Source organism: Melanostigma gelatinosum (genome assembly GCF_949748355.1).
Source record: "Melanostigma gelatinosum genome assembly, chromosome: 17".
Lineage (NCBI taxonomy): Eukaryota > Metazoa > Chordata > Actinopteri > Perciformes > Zoarcidae > Melanostigma > Melanostigma gelatinosum.
In genome coordinates this window covers 15,021,315-15,046,033 of record NC_136650.1, presented here as the reverse complement: position 1 = coordinate 15,046,033, position 24,719 = coordinate 15,021,315, and the positions used below count along the sequence as shown (strand labels likewise).

The window sequence follows — 24,719 nt, the reverse complement described above, 5'->3', positions numbered from 1 at the left end:
AAGACTCACAAAAAGTCATTTGCATAAAACCCAAGCTTTTGTGCGACGACTGCTCCCAATTCATGGAGTAAACCCTAGTAGTAGTAGTAGTAGTAGTAGTTGTCGTTTCCTTTTTAGGGAATTTCAAATCAGTTAACCTCTGAAATGGTGCAGCTGTTACTCCACTGTACCGAATGCCGTGATATCGAGAAGCCACACAAATATCCCGCCCTGACAAAGACACTGCAGAAAACACTATCTTGCTGCTATATACATTAAAACGTAGAAGGGTTAATGTGTAAAAAACAAAAGAGGAAGAAATAAACTATTATCACAAATGTCTAAAACATGGGTCGGCGACATGCATATTCATTACAAAACTGATTGAAATTAAATTAGACTGTAAAACAGGAAGGAACAAATTAAAAAAAGAAAGGATTTCATCAAGTTCCCCTTTATGTTGATTTCTAAATCATGTCTCATCAACACGGCTCAGGCTACACTAGAAAGAAGTCGTTGTTGGGAACCGGTCCCAGTACACCAAGTCTCGGCGTGGGAATGGAGTTACTGGTGAAACTAGTTCAGTTCAGACTAACGAGAGGCAGGTGGACGACACAATTTAAATCTATCTGAACACTAACAGCCCTCATCTAGAATGAACTAAGTGTTGGTTCAAGGGTTGATAACAAATCTGATGCAAAGAATCCTCTCGTCCAATTGTCACCAGATTTGGCATAAAATGGTCATCAGTGTCAATAGAGGACAAATACTGAAAAACCCAGCAACTGTGGGTCTAATTCATAGTTTTACACAGAAATGACAACAGAGAGGTGGTCTAAAATGGCACTTTTCATCACATAGTGCCCTATGTGAAAGATCACACACAACCTTCAATAAACTAAGTACTTTTGTCCTGATTGAAGTAGCCATTCTGCTCAGTGCACTTTGCTTTGACTGGCTGATAAATAATGTTTGTCGGAGGAGGAGAGGCAACTCTTCAGGCATATAAACAGTGAACAGGCCCCAGTTATCTTTTGATGAATTTGATCTGTCTCCCTTCCAGCACCCAGAGCCGCATACACAATGCAAACAGGAGGGTAATTGATTTCTTCTTAATTATAAACCACCCTAATGTATAATGATACTGCCCACTAGTTTAGAAATGTCTTCTAAACTTTTCCTTTCATTCTTTGCAACATATTCCCCTATGACAAATACAAAACTGACACTAATGCACACAACATGTAAATAAAACCTCTTCCAGCGCAAAACCCCAATAAATAGGGGTTCTTACAGTCTAATAGCTGGCTTTGTTTGGGTCGGGGGCTGAAGTACAATTGTAGACATATGGGTAACTGACAGGCCTGTTGGGTAGGGAGATCACTCTGTGAAACCACTGTGACGCTATCTACAGCTGACAGTGAGACAGCGAGGGGTAGTGTGTTCCACCAGTGGGGTCTCACCCATGCCAACTTGGAGTTGTGTGCTCTCAGGCAAAGTACATGGTGCGCAGGGTGTCCTGGTGGATCTGCACAGCCTTGGCCAAGGCCTGTTGGTCACGCCCGTTACTCTGGCCTGATGTGTGACTGCCCTCGGCACTGAAACGGCAGAACGTTACGATTACAGAAGTGCAAAAACTGTTTTCATGAACCTTTTTTCCGGTAGGTTGGATTCACCGGAATGCGGCCCTTACCTGTCGTGCTCTTTGTCCACCAAGTGATAGCGAGCCCGGAAGGCCACCAAATGGGCGTAGTAAGCTGGTGCGGGGATGGAAACTGAGCGGGTGCAGCGCACATAGGTGTGGCACAGCTGATAGGTGAGGACCTGCAGTTCATCTGAAGTGAAGTGGTTGTCGTCCCAGAGCACATGGTAATGTGACGGCCTGCTGGTACCCTGCAAGGAGTGAACACGGAGAACAGGTGTTGCAAACGCTGCCCGTTTGTTTGTCATGCATCGTCAAAACCCATTAAAATCGGCCCTTTCTCGAAAAGACTTCACAGGCTTTTCAGTTCAACTACAGTTGACGCTCATTGAGTTCTCACCTGGATGCCAGCGTGACTGCAAAGGTAGAAGTCAAATTCTGATGGGTGAGTGATTTTGGTGTCCACTGTGGTGCCTGCAGGAATGTTGCCACTCTTCCCAACCTGCAACAATCCACACAACAGATGCATCAGTGAGCGCCGACGGTTTCCACACGGGTCAGAATAACAACCGTAATATTGTATAAAGCAAAGTCACGACATAAAATGTGAACTATGCACACAGACAGGTATTTCCACATAGGCGGATGCCATTTCTCAGCAGGGATTTAAATGCTAGTGTCGTGCTAGCGTCACCAAATTACTTTGGCTTACCTAATGTCCCCAATATAGGAACATAGCGTGAGAGAGAAAACATGACAACTGTGGCAGCTGGCTTGGTGCAATCTGTGCAAGTCAAACATCTTTGTCTCCTGCTGGTTCCCTCAAACTTGTGTGCTCTCTCTCTCTCTTATCGCTAGGTTGATTACAAAACTCCCACCAGTGACCCGATACTGACCCTCTCGTTTCTGTCCATACAGAACAGTCTTGTGTGGTGTCTCTTCTGCACCACCACAAAGGTGATACCAGGCTGGTAGTCCTTCTCTAGTTTGATGCAGGCCTCACGGATCGCCAGCAGCTCGTGCTGAAGGACCTGCATCTCAAAAGTTAATAACATGAAAAGTTGCATCGATGATGATAAAATCCAACCGAGTAAACATGTACAAAATTGACAGCGACAAACACAGGATTAACAGCAACACTAAGCTCTGCTACGTACATTATTTACTTACATGGGTTCCGCTGCCTAAACACACCTGTCGATACTTTCTGATATTTCATAGTTTATTCTGCATCATCCCTGATATGTGTATCACCTGGTTGAACTGGCCCTCGGAGATGCCGTCGCGGTAGTAGATGATTCTGGTGGGCTTGAAGCGAGTGGACTTGTAGAATTGGATGAGCAGCTCCCTCACCATGGTGGCCAGGTCCTGGATGATGTCCTGCCGATGCTGCTGCACCCGCACCGTGGCACAGTATCTGCTGGGATGGGCATCCATACTACCAACCACCTAAAGAAAAGAGGCAATATCATTTAGTATCAACCAAAAACCCAAACAGTGAGTTGAAAGAAGCTTAAAGAGCTGCAGATGTTTGAACATTGAGCTTTGTTTTGTGACCATGTTGGGTACGTACAGCAGCAATGGACGGCTTCTTTCCATCTCCTGCAGGAGGATGCGTCACATCTGCACCAAGGAAGATCACTGGCTGCTGGAAGACCAACGGCCTGGAACGAGAACATGAAAGGCGTTTTCAAAAGTCGGATAACAGTTTGACAGACTTCAAAGATATCCACATGGATTCATTTCAGGATTTAGTTATTAGCATCTTCGCTGACCTGCCCTGCGGGAGGAGGATGTTGTTGACGCCGCCCAGCTTGACGTTGATCTTCAGACAGAGGTTGGAGAGCGTCTGAGGTGTCGTCTTTTGAACATTCTTCACCTGCACACACTGCGTGGCCATGCCGAGCACCGTGTCCCCAACGCGTTTCACCTCAGCTGCAATGCATAACGCAACAATAAGGAAATATGAAACGTGATCAGGCACAATATTGATGTTTTGTGCAGGTATACTGATCTATCACAAGTATTTGGGACTGGAGGAACAGTTTGGTCCACCACACTGGTGAACAGTTAGTGGAATATAAATAAATGCATTTTCTATTTGAGTGGATCCCTCACCGTAGACGGGCGTCTTCCCCGGCAGGATGACGACCACCAGCTGCAGGCCCTGGTAGGTGTACTTGAGGTGCCTGAACATGGGCTCCACGCTGTCCGCTCCCTGGGCGTACTTACAGAAGCACGGCTGACCCTGGATGGGCATTCCTGCATCCCTGGAAATCTTCCTCAGCTGATCGGTGAATGCTCTGAAACAGGCGAGGAACTTGTTTACTTGTAGTTCAGTGAAGTTTACCAGTTGAGGTTGCACGAGACAATAATGGAAAGTGACAGGCAAACATCTTAGCAAGAACATCTTAGCAAGAACAACTTGTCCTTTTAGCAGTTCAGTATCACTTGGGTACAGAGCGCTTACATATGTTTCCTATGAGAGTACAAAACCTAGCGACGGCAGTGCAAACGAATGGCACAGCTGTATAGAAACAACAAGCACTCTTACGCCCCATGTAGAGCTAAAATACCTCGGTCCTCAGGGGGACAATACAGCCAAAAAGTGACAAGTTGCGAAAGACCCAACAGAGGCACAAATCAAGTGAGACAGCTTTGTGCCGCTTCTACGATCCTGATTGCAACATTTGAAACTCCAGCTCATGGACAATGTGTACGTGCGTTTGTGCACTTCTATAAAAATAAATAAAAATCATGGGCTGCCTGCCACCAAACGGCCCATGCACACACTGACATGAAATACGTGCACTTCATGCATCTCACTCACTTGAGCAGCAGTTCAGTACACTGCCTCTGCGGCGCAAAGCAGGCAATGGCCCACACTTTGATCTCAATGCCGGTGTGGAACTGCTTGTTCCTCATGTCCCACACGCCCTGGATTGGTGTGGCTATTGCTTTGTTCTGTGAATCGAAATGACAGCGGCATTTATTAGTGCTCGTCACTGTTCACAAGATGAAGTTATTCCAACAAAACGTTGCAGATAGATGCACACAAAGTAAAAAGCCATCATCAACGCATAGAAACTGGTGATCAACATACCCTGCCTCCATACAGAATGGAAGGTGCTTGTAAGACGCGGCCATTCACTTCTGTCATCTCATCCCTCACCATCACTCCAAACTCACGGACGTACGGGTCAGTGTTGAAGTTGGCACTTCTCATCTGGAAGAAAAAAACACCACAGCAGTTAAATTAAATGTGAATATCATCTGAATATGTAGCAAAGTTAAGATTTCATCAAAAAGCTGCACTGACGAGATACTGAACCACGGAGAAAACAAAATAACTGTCAAAGGCCCTGGCAGTAAAGGAAGTAGAACTTTATGAATCAAGAAAAGGATATAAAAAGATATTCAAAGATTTGAAAATGCCAATCAGTAGTGTTCAAACTTCGATAAAGAAGTGGAAAATGAGTAACTCAGTTGATATTAAAGCCACGGTCATGTAGACCAACAAAGATGTCAGCCACAACTGCCAGGAACATTGGTGAGGATGCAAAGAAAAAGCCACAAGCAACGTCAGGCTTCTCGTCAAAAAAGTGACGCTGCTGTTTCATGATGCACAATAAGGATGAACTTCAACAAACATGGGCTGCACAGTCGGGTTGCCGCCACAAAGTAGCCTGCTTACTAACACAAGCCTCAAAACATTTGGAGTGATGAGACCAAAATGTAACTTTATGGTCATAACCATAAATGCTATGTTTGGAGAAGAGTCAACAAGGCTTCTGACAAAAAGTACACCATCCCCACTGTGACGCGTGGAGGTGGATCGCTGATGTTTTGGGGGTTTGTGAGCTACGGCGGCTCAAAGAATTTAGTCTAAATTGATGGCAAGATGAATGCATATTGTTTAATTTGAATCCTGTCAAAAAATAAAAGAAATGTTTTTTGCCTGATCACTCATGCTTTCTTTAGATAACGGTACACATCTTACAAATTCTGCCAAGTTACGTAACCGTATGAGCGACTTACCAATTTACTAATCTCGTCCTGACGGTCCGGTGCCGACCGGGCTGTGGCCCGGATCATAGTGGAGGTCTGATTGTCTGTCAGCTTTTTGATGCAGCGCTGTCCTGCCACTATGTTGCACACCTGGAGCAAAACGGGGTTTTAGGACGGAAATCGGTAGCGAGACGGGTGACTTCCCAAAAAGCAGAGGCGGTTAGAGACGCTTACCTCGAGAGGTAGGTAGGTGTGCTTCTGCTCCTGCCCCACCTGTAGACACGGGAGGTGGGGGTATCTCAGGATCAGCTTGTACTTGTCTTTGAAGTACTGTGCTACTGTGCATTCAATAGTTTGGCCGTTCTCCTGCTGCAGGGGGAACCTGAGGGGAAGCACACACACACACACGGAAGTTAAGATGAAGAAAAATACAACAATATTGTCGATATTATCATTTGTAGTGTATTATAATATTATGCTGTCCTATCTCTGTGTGCATTTTGTTCTATGCACGTTTGCATTGACTGCAGCTTATGTAATATTAACAATGATAATGTGAACGAGGATGAGACACAAGAGCTGTCTTACGTCTGGTGGCTGGCTGGTCTTCTGGTCACGTTGCACACTCTGTACTTCCTCTTCATCTGCCCACAGTGAGTGATCTCCACTTTCAGGCCTGGAAGAGGGAATCGCGGTGAAGGAGAACAAACTAATAATTTAAAAATTAATAAAAGACAGTTTTGAATGGCCTGTGACAAAGACATACATATCTCATGACAGTGAAAAAAATTATTTAAATTGTTGAAGTGATAAAAGATTGAAATATTCTACCAATTTAAACTAAACATTAAAATCAGGTATAAAAATGAAATCATGAATAGATATTAGAATCAAATCTTCCCTATACATTGACAAAGACTTGAAAAGCTACGACTGAGTGAGCCCCTGAGCTTCTCTTACCTTTGATTTCCTTTGTAAATTTCACTCGTTGGGAGTCAGTTAAGGGCTTCTGTTGTTCTTCAATGCTTTTGAAATCCAAGACCTCACACATGAACTCGATTACAGGCTGGGCTTTGTAGAACGCAGTGGCAGAAACTGAGAAAAACAGAACCAGCACACAGAAGCGAGGTTCATAGACCAGACTCGACTTGACGCAACGATGTGCAAATCGGCAGGAAACGTTACCATCGATGTTGAGCATCATTTTCCAAAGGGAAGGCCTGACGGACTGGTGGAAGCCGAACCACACCTCTCTGCCGCCACCGAGGGGGTTCGAACATCCCTCTGAGGGCGTGAAGAAAGAGCGGCCCACCGGCGTGTACCTGTAACAGAGGAGTCAGCCGTGAAACATCTGAGAAACAGACGCCGGTCAACAGAACAAACAGTTCATGGAAGTATGCTCAGAAAATCAAATAAGTGAAAAACAGGTCGCACAACAATTTTCTGTCATGCTTTGTTGCTAGATTGCCTTCATCGGTTTGGTAAATGAATTTGGTTTCTGTTTATCTGAATAAGACACTGGATATCACTCATATTGTGAGTGTAAAACAGCCACTGTGGTCATTTGACAACAGGCAGGACAATCAATCATCCAGACATCAACCAATATTAGATAATAATAACAGAACCCACCTCATAGAGGGCAAATGTCTCATGACCACATCCAAGGCTTGGACGGTCTCAAAGGGGACGCTGGGTAGCCGCCCTGCTAGAGCCTCGTGCAGCGCTTGCAGGCTCACGCAGGACACCCACTTGATTGATACTTTGAAGCTGCGGTCTTTGCCTTCACCAGGAATGGTTACCTCGAGCTCCACCTGTGTGGCAGATGGGAAAGAACAGATGAAAACAAGCGGCACTGCAGTGATATTTTAATGTCATTCGATTGTCCTGAAGTGTAACATACTTTGTCTCTGCCTATGGGCAAGGGCATGGCAGTGTAGAGATTCTTCCTCCCGTCGTACACTGGCTTTCGATCACCAAAGATCTGTGTTTTAAAGTGCTGGACCATGTGCTCCACTATTTCACTGAGAACAAAATGAAACAAACAAAATGACATTCAACAACTGATCTGCCATGTGCCAGGGGCTGCGAAGGAAGCATACACACATATACGTACCGGTTGACCCTCCTGGGGCATTTCTCAGGCTTGATGTCGATGTCATAATGGTAGACCTCCAGTTTGGGGATTTCCATCTCGAAGAAGTTGGCCTGGAGCTTGATTGTCCTGCCCATGGTGCCAAAATCCGGCCGTGACGGTGGCTTGAACACATATTCTGGCACTGGGGAGGATGGCGGGTCTAAAACAGGGGGGTCAAATGGAGGAAAGTGGCAAATTGCAAAATAAAGATCACATAGCACGGACATCAGACATTCCCCAAGATCTTAAAGGCCCAATTAGTATAATGTAAATGTGATGTGTGTGCACATTAATAAAAAAAAAGACTGTTCTGTCAACTGATCATGATGGGAAAATTAAAGTTGCAAATGTCATCTGAGGTTTGATTGGCAGGAGTTATTCCGGCATGAATGTTCATTTCATGGCAGCTGCATCAGTGCTCTTTTCTAGTGAGACCTCATCATGAACCCTTCCTACATCTTGTTGGACAAACATACCATTGGCTGGGCAGTCTTGAAGTTGTTCGTCTGCCATTTAATGAAAGAAAAATTACAGTTGTCAAAGTTATTGATCTGAAATTAAGCTTCTGAATGTCTGAGGGGGAAGAAGTGAGCACACAGTTACAGAATCAAGTCTCCAATGTGTGAATATTTGGACCTTCCCGGCTCCAAATCAGAACCAGTCTGATGAGTTTTTATTAAAAAGGTGTCGTCCATTTTTTTTGGGTATTATCCTGGAGAAGCTACACTAAGCTTTCATCGCAGGCAGACGGGCTGAACCTCGAAGCTTCATATCTGCAGCTTCAGATATGAGATTGAGACCGACGGGGCCCACTCTCATCTCCCCTCAGTGCCTTATCTTTGTGCTCCAGCTCTGTTCATTCAAACAGAATAACACCCAGAAAACATGGCAACATACTGTACGGTGGCTTTAATCTAACAACCTCTAGAGTGGGGATAACTATTGCCATTGACAGCACAAAATGAAGGTGCATTTAGAGGAAATTGACTATCTTGAACGGCATTGTCTTCTTTGGAAGTGTACCATTTCCAGGACAATTTATATATTTAGTCAGACGGTTTAATCGTACTTCAAATGAGCACACATGGTGAAGCTTGAATGGTGTAAAAATGCAAGATGTTGCCACTTAAACTGGACAGATGTTGGGACCAGTATAAGGCTTAAAATAGGAAAAGCTTACCAGAGCCGGTGGACCCAGAGGAACGGGGTCCCTCCTGCATCTCGGTGGCTACAGAGGACGTAAAATAACGTTGTGACATTTGATCTGATACACATTTTACTTAAAATACACGAGATGAAAAAACATGCATTTGAGTCACTTAACACATGATAGAAATATAAGTTCACTGCTTTACACGTTAACAGAAATAACTTGTGAATTGGCGCAGAGTACTACATATCTCTATACATTTCCATTGCAAAGGCTTGAATTCAGAATGTCTTGCTCTCTTATCACTTCTATAACGCCATCGTCCACATTGAAGGGTGCTTTTTTTAAAACTCTTATCAATATGCAAACAGATTGCCAGCCTACTCGATTCCTCCCAACTCTGCTGAAGCGACCCTTAACTCAAGGACATGATTTCTCCTGGAAATGACCAGATCAAACTCGCCAATTCATATTTAGTGCAAAGAAAACAGAGATCCCTCCAGCAGCATGGAAAACAACCATAAAATAATAATAAGCCAATGACAGAGAGAAAAAGTTAGCAAATGCTACAATATTCTAACGTAATTGTCTTAATAGCCAAATAAGAGTAAATTATTGCGGTACACTGTAATTGTACAAACCCTCAGTCAAACTTCACATGCCTAATTTACGTTTACTTTACGTTATATGCTCAATGCCAACAAATTGCGTGTTACATTGACAGAGCGATCTGATGGCTCCGGGATCAAAACCGATGTAACATAACTAAATTAAAGTTGCATTGCTAACATTGGTGTTGAGATTATTTAGCATGGCCGGCCGCTACATAACGCTGTATCTTCTGTACTTAAGAGTTAAATAGTGAGACACTCGTAAACAACGATCGCTGTGTTTACACTCGTGTGGCTCATTGAGAAAACACTCGCCAGTCGATCCCACAACATATCGCATTGAGCAGCTACCGACAACAAGTTGGGTAAACGAGGTAACGTTAGCGTTGATGCTAAGTATGCTAACAGCGGCTTCTTGTTGTTGCACGCTAGCTTAAGCTAGCCTCTACTACTAATGCCGCTACTTAAGACTGGGACGACAGGTGATCAAAACATTGTTTGAGATTCATAATAACTAGTGAGCTACATTTAAAAAGAGTAGAGTACGTGTGCCAGCAATATAAATGTAGCGGCTAAAATGCTACAAATGGTGTGTTCATTTTTAGCTAGCCGCATCACTTAGCATCACGATGCTAATGTTATCTGCTCCACTTACCTCCAACAGAGGAATACATTTTGTCGACTTTTTCTAAGCGTGTCGTGGACGTACAGAATACTCCACTCTGATTTGGCCAAATTCCCCCTTAACTCATGCGTAATCGTAAAATTATGTATATGTACAAGAGCGAGGGATGAAGCTCGGTTCGGAAATAAAGATAATTAGTTAGCCAAGTGGTAAATATTTGGAGTCTCTCATCCTCAGCACGGCCCCATCCCCCCAACACACAAAACGGGAGCCGAGAGAAAAGATAGCACAGACAAGCCACATGCAGGCCAAGCGGATGAATCCCTTCTACTTCCGGCTTCGGCCACTTCCCGGCGTTAAGCAGCCTAAACCTTTATATTTATACTTTTTGGTTGTTTCTCACAAAATATGTATTTTTCCATCAAATGCAATAGTTTGAATTGTTAAAAATAGATACATTTCTGTGACATGTATTGAAGCTCGACACCTCTGTAAAGGAAAATTATTATTATTATTATTTAACAAGTGCGTGCTGTTTATTTATTTGATTATTCTATTTTACTTTGCAATATTTTCAGTCACTAAAAACGCTCAAACCTGTTTACGAATGTTTTACGCACGCGTGAAACGCTTACATTTTAGTTTACGTTAATATGATTCGGAGGGGAACTCTCTTGCCAGTTGAACTCATCAGTGACGTCAGATGTACGCGACGTACGCGCTCTCAGTCTGGACTCGAATTCAAAACCACACAACAAAACAAAAGTAGTTTTATTCATAAAAGCATGGCCCTCTATCATAAAGATAAACCATATAGCATAGTAAAACATGTGATTGATTCTAGTAATATAGTATTATATCAAAGATTAAATTATATTAAATAGTATTCTTGGTGGGGGGAGTCCTTCCGGGGTATCAAAGTCAGGTGAGCCAACGTGAAAGTATTTAAACAATCTTCCAACACTTAGTCCTGTTTGCCAGTTCAGTTATTGATATAAGAAAAGCATAACAATGTGCACACAATGTTCAACAATGGAAAGTAGTTTGCTGAGATTACTTGTTGACTTGAAGCAGTATAACACAAGAATACGGTTTATGGAATAAAGCATTGGGTTCCAGGTGAAGTAGGACACAAGTAAGAGTTGAATGGTATGATATAAGTTACAGCTTAAACATTGTTGAATTGTTGAGGAATTATGCGTAATGTGTATATAATTAGCCTAGTAGCCTCATAGTTTAAACATATAGACTATACAGTGAAAGCATCAGGCTTATTTCAGATAATTAAGTGCTATTAAAAAAGCCGGTGTTACGTCAAAGTCTGCTCTCCCTTCAAATAGTGTCTCCCTCTTGGTAAAGTGACAGCGCCCCCGTCGGTGGTCGGGGATAAGGGTTGTTCGGGTGGGGGAAACAGTATTCAGCACGACACCTGTGTAGTCAATGCAGTTTTACGTCCCTTTTCCTATGCACTGTGTAGTAGCCTATACACATACGATACTGGGTACAATGTATCCAGCTTATGACACGATACTGGCAATATGATGCAATGTAATGGTAATCCAGTGATTTCTAACTTCACACGTTTCCCTGAAGCTGTTTGGTCAACATTGTTTGTTTTTAATAATTACGTGTTCACCTTGATTTAAAAAAAAGTGGCCTGTGAGATTCAATGCCTCCATTTTTCTTTGTCATTATATTTCTTTGTGGGTTTGCCACTAGGCTGAGCGTGGAGTGCCGCTCTCCAGTTTGGCCACTGGTCGGCGCTGTTCACCACTGAATATTTAGGCTGGGGGGGGGGGGGGGGGGGGCTGAGCGTTGATTTTGTATTCTCGACAGCAGGTTTTAAAATGAGATAAGATGCGATGAATCTCTAATGGTCCCTTTGGGAAAGATGGTCAACTTTTTTTTTTGCATTATTATAACACACCAATCCAAGTGCAGTTGGAATGGATTTGAAAAAAAACCATGTGGGAGGGTAATTATTGTTAAGTGTGTAATCTATTTTATAGCACATATTGGATTCGCTGATTAATATATTGGGCATATTGTACGCTTAACACTGTTATATCTATATTTTTGGGAACATATAATCAGGTCTAGCCTATGACTGTTAAAATATAAAATAATAACCAGTGTGCTCAATAATAAGTTATTCTGTTTTATGTATATTATTTCTCTTTTATGTGAAATGATTGACACATTTGATTTGGTGCTGTTCATTTGCGGTTGTTTGGCGGTAAAAAACAATAATAAAATAACATTGAGTGTGATTTAATAACAAAATGTATGAATACAGAATAATGAAGACATTCGTAATAACCGGTCAGTCTACAGCAGGAGGCCTTTTTGGTAATCAAGTTGTGTCCCTCTAATTCATCCTCCTTACACGTCGATTGGTGACACGGCCAACACTTTAATTGCTCCCATTGATTGATCGTATAAAACACAACAATGCAGCCTCATAGCCCGGGTGGTTTCCCCCCCTATAAGAAAGCTGGCTGAGTGAATTGGGTGTAGCTGTGTCTGTGTGCGCGCCTTGGCCAATGGAACCAGATCCTCCCTCCCTGTAAGAGCGCGATTTAGGATTTAACCAAGTCTTTGCTGCGGGGCTGGCTGCAGTCTTCACCAGAGCCCGACGGCCCGAGAGCCTTTCAACAATGCCAGTGTAGTTTTCACACCACTTTGGAGTCAGACTGCCTCGATTCTTTTTTCGTCTTTCGCTAATCAAATACAACAAACCCACGCGTTCCCCCTCGAAGTATGACTGGAGTATTCGATCGGAGGATCCCGAGTGTGAAAACTGCAGACTTCCAGAGCTCATTTCAACTCTCTACCATGCACCACCCGTCTCAGGAATCTCCTACTTTACCCGAGTCCACCGCCACGGATTCTGGCTACTACAGTCCCGCCGGTGGAGTCCCTCACGGCTACTGTTCGCCCAGCTCCACCTCGTACGGGAAGCCCATCAATGCCTACCAGTACCAGTACCCGGGTGTAAATGGATCCGCTGGAAATTACTCGACAAAATCCTACACCGACTACAGCTCGTACACGACCCCCGCTTACCACCAGTACGCTGGGACTTACAGCAGAGTGCAAGCCCAGCTGAGTCCACAAGGTAAGGGCCGCAGATTTGTCCATTATGATACAATTTAAAGAGCAAGTTATTATTGGATAATTACTTGTCGAATAACCGAATTGTAACATGTTGATTTAAAAAATAAAATCATTCCTTCGTATTTTTTTAATGACTGTTACTCTTGCATAAATATCCAATAATGTGCAATATGAAGCTAAATAGAGAAATATGGATTGAATGGTAATTTTTGTTTATTTGTAACCCCGTCATTCAACGTGATTTTTAAGTATTACAGATAAGATATTGGATTTTCTGAGGATTTAAGAGATATAGGCGACAACCCACACGAACAAAATATACTTTAAAAAACACACTGCAATTTATAATAAGCCCACATGCTTATGCTTGTTATGGTTATCTTTTAACAGAAAAAGAGATAAGCGAGCCTGAGGTGAGGATGGTGAACGGCAAGCCGAAGAAAGTGAGGAAACCCCGGACAATCTACTCCAGCTTCCAGCTGGCCGCCCTGCAGAGGCGGTTTCAGAACACACAGTATCTGGCGCTGCCGGAGAGAGCCGAGCTGGCCGCCTCGATGGGACTCACGCAAACACAGGTGAGATTTTAGATCAAATTCTGTCCTCCCCCATTTGCATATTTACATGTTTTTAACGCATCTTAAGTAGAAATATTGACCGTATTGGCGCATTGTTTCTGTGCGCCTTTACGCACCGTTCCTCCCCTGAAACCATTGTTTCTAAACGGTTATACACGAGATATTAATGCCGCTGTGTTTCCATATTTTCCAAAGGTAAAAATTTGGTTCCAGAACAGGAGATCAAAACTGAAGAAGATCATGAAAAACGGAGAGCTTCCCCCGGAGCACAGCCCCAGCTCCAGCGACCCCATGGTGTGCAACTCTCCACAGTCCCCGGCCGTTTGGGACACGCAGGGCCCCTCCAGGCCGCACAGCTTACAGCCACAAAACATCAACACGGCGGCTTCTAACTTTTTGGAAAACTCTGGGTCATGGTACACCTCTGCCAGCAGCTCCATGACTGCCCACCTGCAGACCCCTAACTCGATACAGCACTCGTTGGCTCTTGGAGCAGGGACATTATATTGAAAAAAAACCCCTGTTGTTCATTTCAGATCTTTTTTTTTTTCTTCTTTTTTTTCTCCTTCTATGGGACTCGTGTTCAAATTTCAGAGGAATATGCAATGTATTTGATGACAGTCATAGAAGAAACGTGTAAAATGTGTAAATGTGTGCATGTAATTTATTGCATTTTGGAAGACTATTAAACGTTTAAATGGACAATGGAACTTTGAAACCTCCGGCCTCACCGCAGTCTCTTGTTATTTTAACCCTCAGTTATTTACACTGAAAATCACGACAAAGACTCACAGACATAAATAATGTTTGTGAGTCTCAGGTGACAAAGGGCTGTAAATCACAGCTGTTCCTTATTGAGATTAATGTAGAAAATGTCGTAATAATTGGTAGTTTTCCTTCGCCATAATGCCCAGAATTTATATTTATTCTGTGAATTTTATTTTGTATTAGATTTATTACGCAGACAGACAACAGTCGTCGAGGAGAAGGGGATAAACGAATATCTGCCTTTTTGTGAGGAATGTGCCTTTATTTTCCTTTATGATCAGGCTCATTTTAATCTACATTTATGAAGATAAGGAAGGACAATAATTACAGTGCAAATGCATGGTTTTATTAAACAGACATTAAACAAACGTGTTATTGAAAATACGTTTCTGAGAAAACCATGCCTACTAAGCCTTATAATTAGCAACACTTACCAACATTGAATACCGCTGTTTCTTGAACTGCATTGATTTGTCCATTAATATTCCTGTTGTGATTTCAGCAAAATATTATTATAATAGTCCTATAATATTTTATAAAGACGGATATTGTGTCTGTAGAAGTCAAGTGGCTCATTTGCTTGATATTTTTCCTGTAATCTAATTTATGGTGTTATTAAATGCTTTGTATCCGGATATTGTTATAATAATCCATCTTTTTTTAACCCAACAATAATTCCACAGTATTTTCCTGTGTATTTCCCCTCATATCTAATATTCGGATATGAATTATTTTAATTATTATTATTATTGTGATTTTATTCACCACTGCCTCTGATCACCACCAGAATGATCACCTTTTCATCACTCGTATTGTATTTTAGTGCAGAACCTGATTGAGCCTTTCAGTTCCAGCTCGTCTGTAGAAAAAGCCTGCTTCTCGCAGCAGACAGTCTGCAGTCGCTCTCGCTTTGTGTCCCCTACAATTAGCCGCTTTGAATGGCAGAGAGGAGGCGAGGGGGGCGGCACGGAGATCTGAGACAATCCGCATTCCTGTGGGGGTAGACCGGCTCCAGAGCCCTGCCACTCCCGGCCGCAGCCCACCTTCCGGGTGAAATAAAAAAAGAGAAAAGGAAAATCCTCCACAAATTCACCATGTCATTAGCAGCCAGTAATACCAGCGCTGCCGCTGCAACAACCGCTAAACAAACCGTGCCACTGTGGGAAACATTGGGGATTTGAAAATTGATCGAATTGAATTTGCCCGGCCATATGCTCAAAGATAGAAGAGAGTTTTTGCAAACGAACATGTTTCACAAGCCCCCCCCCCCCCCCCCACACACACACACACACCACACACACTAAACAACACTGTATCTGACCCACACTGACCCATGCATGTTACCACTTCCACCTGACACAGAATTCCTCTTCCTGATTGCAGCCTACTGAATACACTTCAGGCACACATACCACACTAACACACACACACACACACACACACACACACACACAGGAGCAAACAGAACATTTTCTTTTTATTCTGAAACGCCACCGTGCTTGTTCGTTTTCTGCCTAACTTACTTATGCTGTAGGCTAAACGGTAGTCCTGTAATTACAATGGGAGTAGGTCACTCGAGAACTTTAGTTTTTCACATTGCACTTGCACGCTCTCAAGGACACTCAGGCGCGCGCTCAACCTCGTGCACAGGGGCAAACTAGGCCTTTATATCTCCCTCACACACACACACACACACACACACACACACACACACACACACACACACACACACACACACACACACACACACACATCACTACTGTATGTCCCCCAATCAATTTATCTCTCTCTCTCTCTCTCTCTCTCTCTCTCTCTCTCTCTCTCTCTCTCTCTCTCTCTCTCTCTCACACACACACACACCTACACACACACACACACACACACACACTAGTGGTGCCATTATATCGAGAGCCCCCGTTTATTTCCAACCGAACATTTTCCACTCAGTTTCCCCCCGTTTCGCAAATCGAGTCTAAATAATGACAGTTAGCTTTACTGGACAGCTTCAACTGTAACACTCCACAATAATTATTCTCCAGGATTAGGGCTGCCATTATCATAATCTGGACATTGACAATTACCTATAATTTGCAAAGATGCGCTTGGTTCTTGATTGCAGAGGGCTTTTTATTTTTTTTTCAAGCTCGCCATCACTAAACAGTGACAGTAATAACAGCTCATTTTGCAGGCAATATATAAGAGCTTACCGGGGTGTGCAAACACTTTCCCACCTGGATTTGCTTATTCAACCACCGGCAGTAAAACCGTGCAGAGCTTTTTTTGGGGGTTATCTATGCTAGAGAAGCGGACAAAGGTAAGGACGAGTCTTATTTTCATGCCTGTGACTATACTCCTGGTCTTAAAGGAGGCTGAGTATTAGTTAAATCGTGTAGTCTGGGATTGACAGAGAAATGGAAACATTTAGCATTTTCCTAAAACGATTTATCTGCTGGAGATGCATTTGGATTGTGGATGTGTTGTGAGGGGTTGCTCCGGCGCTACAGTTAATGTGGGGATCATTGTGGGAGATCTTGCCAGGTGCTCTATAGGAGCTTTTATACAAGAAGCCTGCTGCATATAGTGCACCAGCTCCTGCTGATAGAGCAAGAAGTGGCACATCCCTCATTGCACCCCCCCCCACATCTGTCACTCTACTGCACTTTACCATCATCTATCTATCTATCTATCTATCTATCTATCTATCTATCTATCTATCTATCTATCTATCTATCTATCTATCTATCTATCTATCTATCTATCTATCTATCTATCTATCTATCTATCTATCTATCTATCTATGTGATTTAGCTCATCAAAGCCTTTTTTCCCCATTTGCAAAACATGATGAAAGGTGTCAGTTCTTAGAGCTGAATAACCCAACTGTGTATTTATGAGCCTTGTTGATGTTTACTCGACTGCTGCTTCGGGCTCCCTGCAGCCTGCAGATGAGGGTGCACATGGTCCCCGAATAGCAGATAGGCCCCCCCCAGTCTGGGGGCCCAGGTATATAGCTGAATGTGCGCCAGTGGGACATCCGCGTCTTGACAGCTGCATGAAGCCTTTCAGCGTTGTAATTTCAGATAATATCCCGAGCGCTCACTCTTCTCGGCAATTTGTATGTGAATAACCGAATAATTTCCCCTTTTGTTCCATCTGTGCTACCTCAAATCCAAATAAAGATGCCTTTTAGTATTAAAAGTGGTAGAAAATTACAGGTAATTATCTTTGACGGTAAAAACGCTGTAATCAGCGGGCTACATCAAAAATTACCCTAATTATGCCTCCATTTATGAGAATGGGAAAAAAAAAAGCCTCACTTGGATAAAACCCCACAAATTGTCCCAAATATCTCCTTCATATTGAACGCCGCTGCAGCTGGCTGCTTTGTTCAACATCGATCCCGTGGAGCTTGGCATTTAACGGCCTGCATTAGGACGGAGAGAAAGGAGCAAACATTTTGTCAATACCTCTAATAATTGAGGGTGAAATGACGAGATAAGCTGGACCTGGAGCAAATGTCTTTCGAGGTGAATGTAGACCGCAGCGGGGCCGGGTAAGTTCATTTCCTCCGGTGTTGAGTGCATTTGATACATCTATATACAGTGGCGTGCTTCATCAGCCACCCAGCGCTTTGGATTTATTTAAAAACGTTGACTCTGATGAAATGGGCTTTTCACCGAGCACCGTGTCATTACCTCATGTTGTCTGTTAGAGGCTCGTGCACACACCAGGGGGACGGGAAATAGGCCCGTTATAATGTGATGTTGGCCCAATATGAAGCATAAAAAGGGGGCCTAGTTTCAAATGAATTTATGAAATCATGCAACAGCAGCCATCTGTTTTGAGTCACGGTTTACTCAATCTGACAAAAACATAAAAAGTGTATGTACAACTCAAATCGCAGAATATATTTACAGACAGACAATTTGCTTGGTTTTGCATGTTGGAGAAACAACCCAAAAAAAAGCAGTCAGGAGTCGCCCCCATGGCGACGGGCTCTGTGCGCCATAGCGCATGGAGGGTGTACGCAGTCTTTGCCCCAAAGTGGCGGAAATGTCACTGATAATATTTGGTATATTGACTTTCAAGATGTTGACATGAATGAAAGCATAACAAATATACGAGCCCATTGAACAGCCATGTACGCTTTAAAAAATAGTTAGTCCCCTTGTTTGTGTCATCACACCGAGGCTTGGCTGCGTTTTTTTTATCCTTCAGCAGAGGAGCAGCCGAGGGGTCCTTCTCCTCTCCAACATCCAGCCTCTGCGCTGACACAAATTGTAGGCTACGTTGAAAACTGCATGGCGGAGATCCGGAGGCCTCCAGACAGCTCACCGAGCGTCCCCTTGTCCCGTCAGTCTATCTCTGCATCGAGTCTTGATGCGGGGAGGAATACCAGTGAGAGTAGCCGGGCATGTAGCTGTTGGCCGGCATGTTTACTCCTTTGGAAGAGGCCGAGACGTCCCATATCGGAGGGATGGTCGGGGAGCGCGGGGAGAGGGACATGGAGCCCGGCATAGGGTCGCTCTCGTGCGGGTTGACGCCTTGCTTGATCAGTTTCTTGAACTTTGACCTCTTATTCTGGAACCAAATCTTTACCTGCGAGGGGGGGGGGGGGGGGAGAAGTGCGCATTAGTGAAGGACGTGGAGAAAAGAGCATGTGTTGAGTTGTGTGAAGCTCGGTTAGTTTCTGCAAAATTGCAAGTTATTAAATGTAATATAAATAAAGACCATTGTCCAAACGAAAAAACACAGCCAAATAATAATAATAGTAATAATAATAATGTCCTCATCTTTATTATAGTTATGTACATGAGGTTTCCAGGCGTTGATGTCAACATGTAGAGAGTGAGCGAGTGAATCCCTCCTCGTACCTGGGTTTGTGTCAGTCCTAAAGAGGCAGCCAGCTCGGCGCGCTCCGGTAAAGCGAGGTACTGTGTCTGCTGGAAACGGTGGTTCAGCGCTTGAAGCTGCAAACTGGAATAAATTGTCCGGGGCTTGCGAATCTTCTTGCCTTTCCCATTAAAACGAATTTCCCCATTTTCAATCACCGTCGTTTTCTGCTCTGCAACAAAAACAACCAATGTTAGTATTCAAATCCGCAGCCATGCGGACACATCATGCATTTCGCTGTGCATGGAAACACAAACGTGTCCAAACAGCTGAAATATTCCGCGAAGAGTAAATTCAGAGGCGCCGAACGAAACTGTCTTAAAAGCTGAAAAATCTCACATTGCCTTTAAAGCGCCGTGGCAGCCAACAATCCTGCATACGCTGTCATATTTAGGATATTGCTGGTAATGACATGTCAATTAAATGCTAATTACAACATTCAAGGCGTGCGGGCTGCCTAATTTTCACGAGTAGTTGGTGAGGATTGCACGGTTGTGATGATCACACCCTGGGCATTAAAACAGGTTTTGTGGGAAGTGAGGGGAGTGCTAAACGGGACAGCAAGCAGGCGGAGAAGGTAATAGGCTGGATCGCAAATTATCCGGTGCCATTTACGCACGGTTTTTCTTCGATGTAATCGCCCACCTGAAAGATCATTCGTCCGGAATTTGGAGTGGCCGTGCGGTGACTCGGGCTTGACACCAACACCGGCAGTATAGGGGGAAAGAAGGCATATGCTAATAGGCTAACTGTCAACCGCCTGGGATGGACGCGACGCTGCGTGTTTTCCACTTGGCATGGTGCAAAAATGGGTCTCTTACCTGTGCTGTCTAACCTTGTCTGTCCTCCCGTGTTGTGATAGGACGGCAGGTACGGGCTGTGGTGCGGGTGGCTCACGTAGGGGTAGGGTAACGACCTGTTGTAGGTGTTGGTCCCGGTATACGCGGTGTTGTCGTGCTGGTGGTGAGCGTGCGAGCCGGAGTGGAGACAGTGCAGCGGGTAGTGGCCGCCGGCCATCGACGGGGAGCTCTGCTGTGAGTGCGACTGCTGCCCAAACTCCATGAAAGCAGACTTGGACGAGTCCTGAACCTCCAGACCGTCAGCCATCGTAGTCATGGTCATCATCGAATTTTCTGCCTTGAGAGCACTCACCCCCTCTCTCTCTCTCAAGACCAAATCGGGTTTCTCTCTCTCGCTCTGCTGTTGTCTCTCTCCTCTCTCCACCGCGAACAGATATTGTCCTATTAACACCCGGGTTTTTCCAGAGGCGTCTTTATTTCCCCCCTTGTTGTGTGATATTCTCGCTCAAAATGGTGGACGGTAGAATAAGATAAGGGAGAGATTTTAAGGTGGATTCTGTTTAAATTGAGCCCTTGCTTCCAGACTTGATGCAGACACTACAAGTAAAATGGTCTGTCTCCAAAGGGCAGCGCCTCCCGATTGGTCATCCAACCCAACGTCATCAGTGCTCTGCGCTTCACGGAGACTTGAGCTGGAGTTAACCCACCTTACCAGCTCCCACCACAACTATGGGGGAAATAATAAATGGTGGGAAAAACGCATAATTCCTACAGACAAGCTTCACACGTAAAAACAGCTATTTTGGAATCGCCGAGTCGGTTTAGTTGTTTCACCCAAATTACGCACGACGCGCAAGATATAGCGCATACTTTGATTTTCAGCCTGATGAGCCGGCAGTCTATATGCCTCATTGTTTCTCAACCTTTAACTCCTCCTCTCTTTAGGAATTAATTACTTCTAGCAAAGCATCAACAAACATCCTTATTATTAACAATATAAAGTCGAAATGGATTTTAATATGAAAATGATTCACATACCAATATATTATTAACAGGATATCTATACATATGAAAATATTCGTTTAGATTGGATAGATATTTTGTATCAAATGTATAAACAGTCACAAAGTGTGGAATAATCATATTCGTATTATATACTTTCAAAGATGTATTTAAACACTAAACTTATTGATACAAAACGGTCTGTTTTATGTCAAGGAAACTCCTGAAACAGGTGCGGAATCGCCTTGAAAATTTGTATAAATAGGCCTACAACTCCACTGTTGTTTTGTTTAATTTACAAATCAGAATGTTTCATTTTTCTTTTCTTTTGTTTTTAAAAAGAATAAGTGTTTATGAAATTATACTTTTTTGGCAGTGTTTGTTTTGATGTCTCCTAATGAGCAGTCGCTCGTTGAGCCCCCCTCTGCTCTGCAAGTAACGTATATTATAACTGTTCCTTTTCCCTGCGGGCTACTGACCATATGATTAAGCATCTTCAGACAATTGAAAATACAGTACATGTGACACATCAAATAACAATATGCCTGAGGTACAATAGGTTATTTTGCACATAGAAGGGTGGATACCGTGATCAACTGACAGTGTCTTTTATCCCTGTTGTAATATGAGGCCTGATAGGGTCCTCAATATATGTAAATTATACAGTTTGCCTCTGAGGGCTGCGATGTTCGCATATAACATTCAAATTATATGTCCACGTACATTAATGCAGTAGGTATTCAAATCATGTTTATCATCACTTTCAGCTATCTTTTCTTGCCGCAATGTAGCGTTCAGCAATTTCACCCAAAAAAAATGGGCGATGAAAAATAATTATGGTTGCAATCAAGTTACTACGAAAACCTATTTGATTAGCGGCCATACTTTACTGAAATTGCAGCTATAAAATTAAGAACAATTCGCCTGTAATGATTATGGACTGGATTTATTTTGGGAGGGTGGAATAAAAGTGGATATAGCATAAATTATCCCCTAATTATACGCCACTGTCGCCTCAATTATCCTCTTATCAAAAATGGTTGTCTAAATGCAGCGTTTAGTTTCAATTTTCTCCTTTTCTGTAACCAGAACTTGGTACCTTGCTATTATCGTTAGGGTTGTTATTTACTTTGTGGGGATTTAAAAAGTGCACAACCCAGCCGGATAATCATTTTACAGCAGCGGACCGCGAGAGCAGCACAGAGGCAGGGATGTGACGCGCAAGACGGATTTATTTTATGCTTCCAGATTCTCTTATTCATTTAAATTATATTAAAAAAAAAAAAAAACAGGGTGCTTCTTTTGTCGTCAGGAGCGCGGCAGGTAAGAGCTTCCTTTGAATGCTCCTTTTATGTTCACTGACACTGATGAATGATTGTATTGCCTCTGATAATCCCGTGTTTTAGGCACACACAGTGTGGCCGTGCAGACCTCGCAGGAGTCAGCACACCGTGGTCACCCCTCAGTGATCTAACATAGTGGCCAATTCCCCTGCCCGTGTTCCACTTGGACACGCAGAAGAGAAACCAGATCCTATACCTTTTCTAATCGCCTTTGAGTGCTACTACAAAGACGAACATGCTTTGCAGTGATGTTAGTTGCTTTCCCCCCCTGCGGGCTAAAATCTTCGGGCTCGATTAGGATGAGACGTCTTCCTTCATGTTTTGCAGCATCATCTGCGAAACCACCGCAGGATTATTGCAGCACATTTTAGTTACTTTGCGGGGTGTTCTGCGCGGTTAATGTCAAAGTCTTGGTGTCCCGCAGGCGTGTTTGGGAGGCTTTTTCTGTCGCACACTGAGATTAAGTGAAGTGGTGAAAGGACGGATTTGTTTGAACAGGGAGAACATGACATACTCGACCTCGGTGCTTTTGAAATGTTTAAGATGCATGCACGCTGACAACCGTGTCTGATTGCAAGAAACACATGAAGAAACCAGCGGCACATACAGGACGACATCAGCGGACGGAATTCGTTAAAAATCGAAATATTTAGAAATATTTGAAAATGAGAAAGCGTACCTCTGTTGTACTCTGTCCTATTAAGAGTTCACCGCCTTATTCTGGAGGGAAATTATTTTATATTTCACTCCGTCTAAATGTCAATCACAAAATGAACTGCGTTCGGCTGCAAATCTAGAAATCACTTTGTCCCTAAGTAGATGATTGACCTTCAGCACAATCAATGGCCGTGGCGGTTTAGCAGAAGTGGTCTTTATTTCCAGCTGTCTTATGAACGCTGATGAATGACTCTCTAAAATCACTCCAGGCCTGGGATTTCCCTGACAATCCACTGTCTGCGTCGGGATACATGAAAGCTGAGAATATTTTACACTGCATTTAGGTGTAACCTGGCGTTATTTGTATGGTTAACACGGTCGCTGCCAGTTTAGATAGTATGAAGGCGAGCTATGGCACCTTAAACCAATTTGGTAATATCGTCACGCTCATGGAAGTTTCCACTAGAACGGTTCAAAAACGTATAAAATACATGAGTGTCCTCTTCTCTGTCATACTCTCTCTCTCTCTCTGAATGTGTGTCACTGACTGTTTTTTTTTCTGCACGTATTTGCTTGTCTATTTTGCACACGTGTTAATCATGAGCGCTAACACCGAGTTCCAGCAAAACACAGGTCATTATATAGCGGGAGGCCGGGTTGTTTGCGGTCGGTCCCTCTAACAGTTAGTGACTCGCGCGCATGAAAAGCCACCCTCTTCGGTTGCTCGGTTTGGGGGACGCAGAGGCTTGTCCCTGCAGACAGAGACCGGGAGGCACTTAAACAACATGTCTCCCTCTCCGCAGCGCAAAGCCACTGGCGCTGCACAGACAGCCAGGCGTCGACGGCTCTCCGTGGCTGCCGTGTGAAGGGCGGGAAGTGGCGAGGAGAAGCGCAGATGCATCCTCCACACAGCTGTCAGCGTAACGTGGTTCATGTAACTACATTCAGAGGGAGCAACCCCTCACACACACACACACACATACATCCGTGCCCAAAATGACCACCGATCAGCCTTTAATGCTGGCAGAATTCATCCGTGCCAAAATGGTGGAGCGCCGCTTTTACGCACTAATGCAAACCCACTTATGCAAAGCTTTGATGTGTTTCCTGAAAGCGCGCAACTACACCAAGAAAAATGAGTGCGGTTTTGTCATAAAGAAAGCCACGAGCCCCCCTCCCGGGCAGACGACTGTTTACAATAAGTTTTGCATCATAAATTGGGATTGCATTATCTCTCCGGTAAATAGCTAAATTGGCATATGCATGGCCCCAGGTGCAGGCGAGCGGGGGACTTCAGATGGACCCAGCGTAGCGTGTTGCTTGTGAAACTAAATGACCACAAATAAGCAAAGGCCTGTAGCACCGAGTCTTCACAGCCTCTCATAGACTAATGGATTTCATTTGGCAGACTG

General features: G+C 43.7%; 3 protein-coding genes across 5 annotated transcripts; 1 reads left to right on the top strand and 2 right to left on the bottom strand.

Moving 5' to 3' along the window:
- Positions 1–1,468: 1,468 nt before the first annotated feature.
- ago2 (argonaute RISC catalytic component 2) lies at positions 1,469–8,989 on the bottom strand (the record flags this gene model as incomplete). 3 transcript variants are annotated; one of them, XM_079288058.1, is made up of 19 exons in its annotated part: positions 8,947–8,989; positions 7,746–7,926; positions 7,533–7,653; positions 7,262–7,443; positions 6,815–6,951; positions 6,590–6,724; positions 6,218–6,305; positions 5,864–6,011; positions 5,660–5,779; positions 4,725–4,847; positions 4,452–4,585; positions 3,740–3,924; positions 3,397–3,556; positions 3,195–3,285; positions 2,876–3,070; positions 2,518–2,652; positions 2,022–2,123; positions 1,673–1,872; positions 1,469–1,577 (listed from the first exon to the last, which is right to left on the bottom strand). In XM_079288058.1, the coding sequence occupies exons 1-19, from the start codon at positions 8,984–8,986 to the stop codon at positions 1,469–1,471; spliced, it is 2,586 nt and encodes an 861-aa protein (XP_079144184.1). In that variant the 5' UTR covers positions 8,987–8,989. The 3 variants fall into 3 exon arrangements, with proteins under 3 accessions (XP_079144184.1, XP_079144185.1, XP_079144186.1); XM_079288059.1 differs by lacking the exon at positions 8,947–8,989 and having other exon boundaries at positions 4,452–4,626; positions 4,721–4,847; positions 7,746–7,897; XM_079288060.1 differs by lacking the exons at positions 2,022–2,123; positions 8,947–8,989 and having other exon boundaries at positions 7,746–7,888.
- A 3,781-nt stretch (positions 8,990–12,770) lies between these two features.
- dlx5a (distal-less homeobox 5a) lies at positions 12,771–14,629 on the top strand. The gene is made up of 3 exons (XM_079288020.1): positions 12,771–13,270; positions 13,660–13,844; positions 14,040–14,629. The coding sequence occupies exons 1-3, from the start codon at positions 12,913–12,915 to the stop codon at positions 14,352–14,354; spliced, it is 858 nt and encodes a 285-aa protein (XP_079144146.1). The 5' UTR covers positions 12,771–12,912; the 3' UTR covers positions 14,355–14,629.
- A 3,908-nt stretch (positions 14,630–18,537) lies between these two features.
- Positions 18,538–20,630, bottom strand: dlx6a (distal-less homeobox 6a; the record flags this gene model as incomplete). Its single annotated transcript, XM_079287954.1, has 3 exons — positions 18,538–19,211; positions 19,487–19,677; positions 20,327–20,630. The coding sequence occupies 3 exons, from the start codon at positions 20,628–20,630 to the stop codon at positions 18,972–18,974; spliced, it is 735 nt and encodes a 244-aa protein (XP_079144080.1). The 3' UTR covers positions 18,538–18,971.
- Between the last annotated feature and the right edge of the window lie 4,089 nt (positions 20,631–24,719).

Excerpts from the sequence above, each read along its gene's own strand:
- dlx5a (XM_079288020.1), top strand. The coding sequence starts at position 12,913 with ATGACTGGAGTATTCGATCGGAGGATCCCGAGTGTGAAAACTGCAGAC. Across the intron at positions 13,271-13,659 it reads AGCCCAGCTGAGTCCACAAG|AAAAAGAGATAAGCGAGCCT; the intron begins GTAAGGGCCGCA and ends ATCTTTTAACAG. Across the intron at positions 13,845-14,039 it reads TGGGACTCACGCAAACACAG|GTAAAAATTTGGTTCCAGAA; the intron begins GTGAGATTTTAG and ends TATTTTCCAAAG.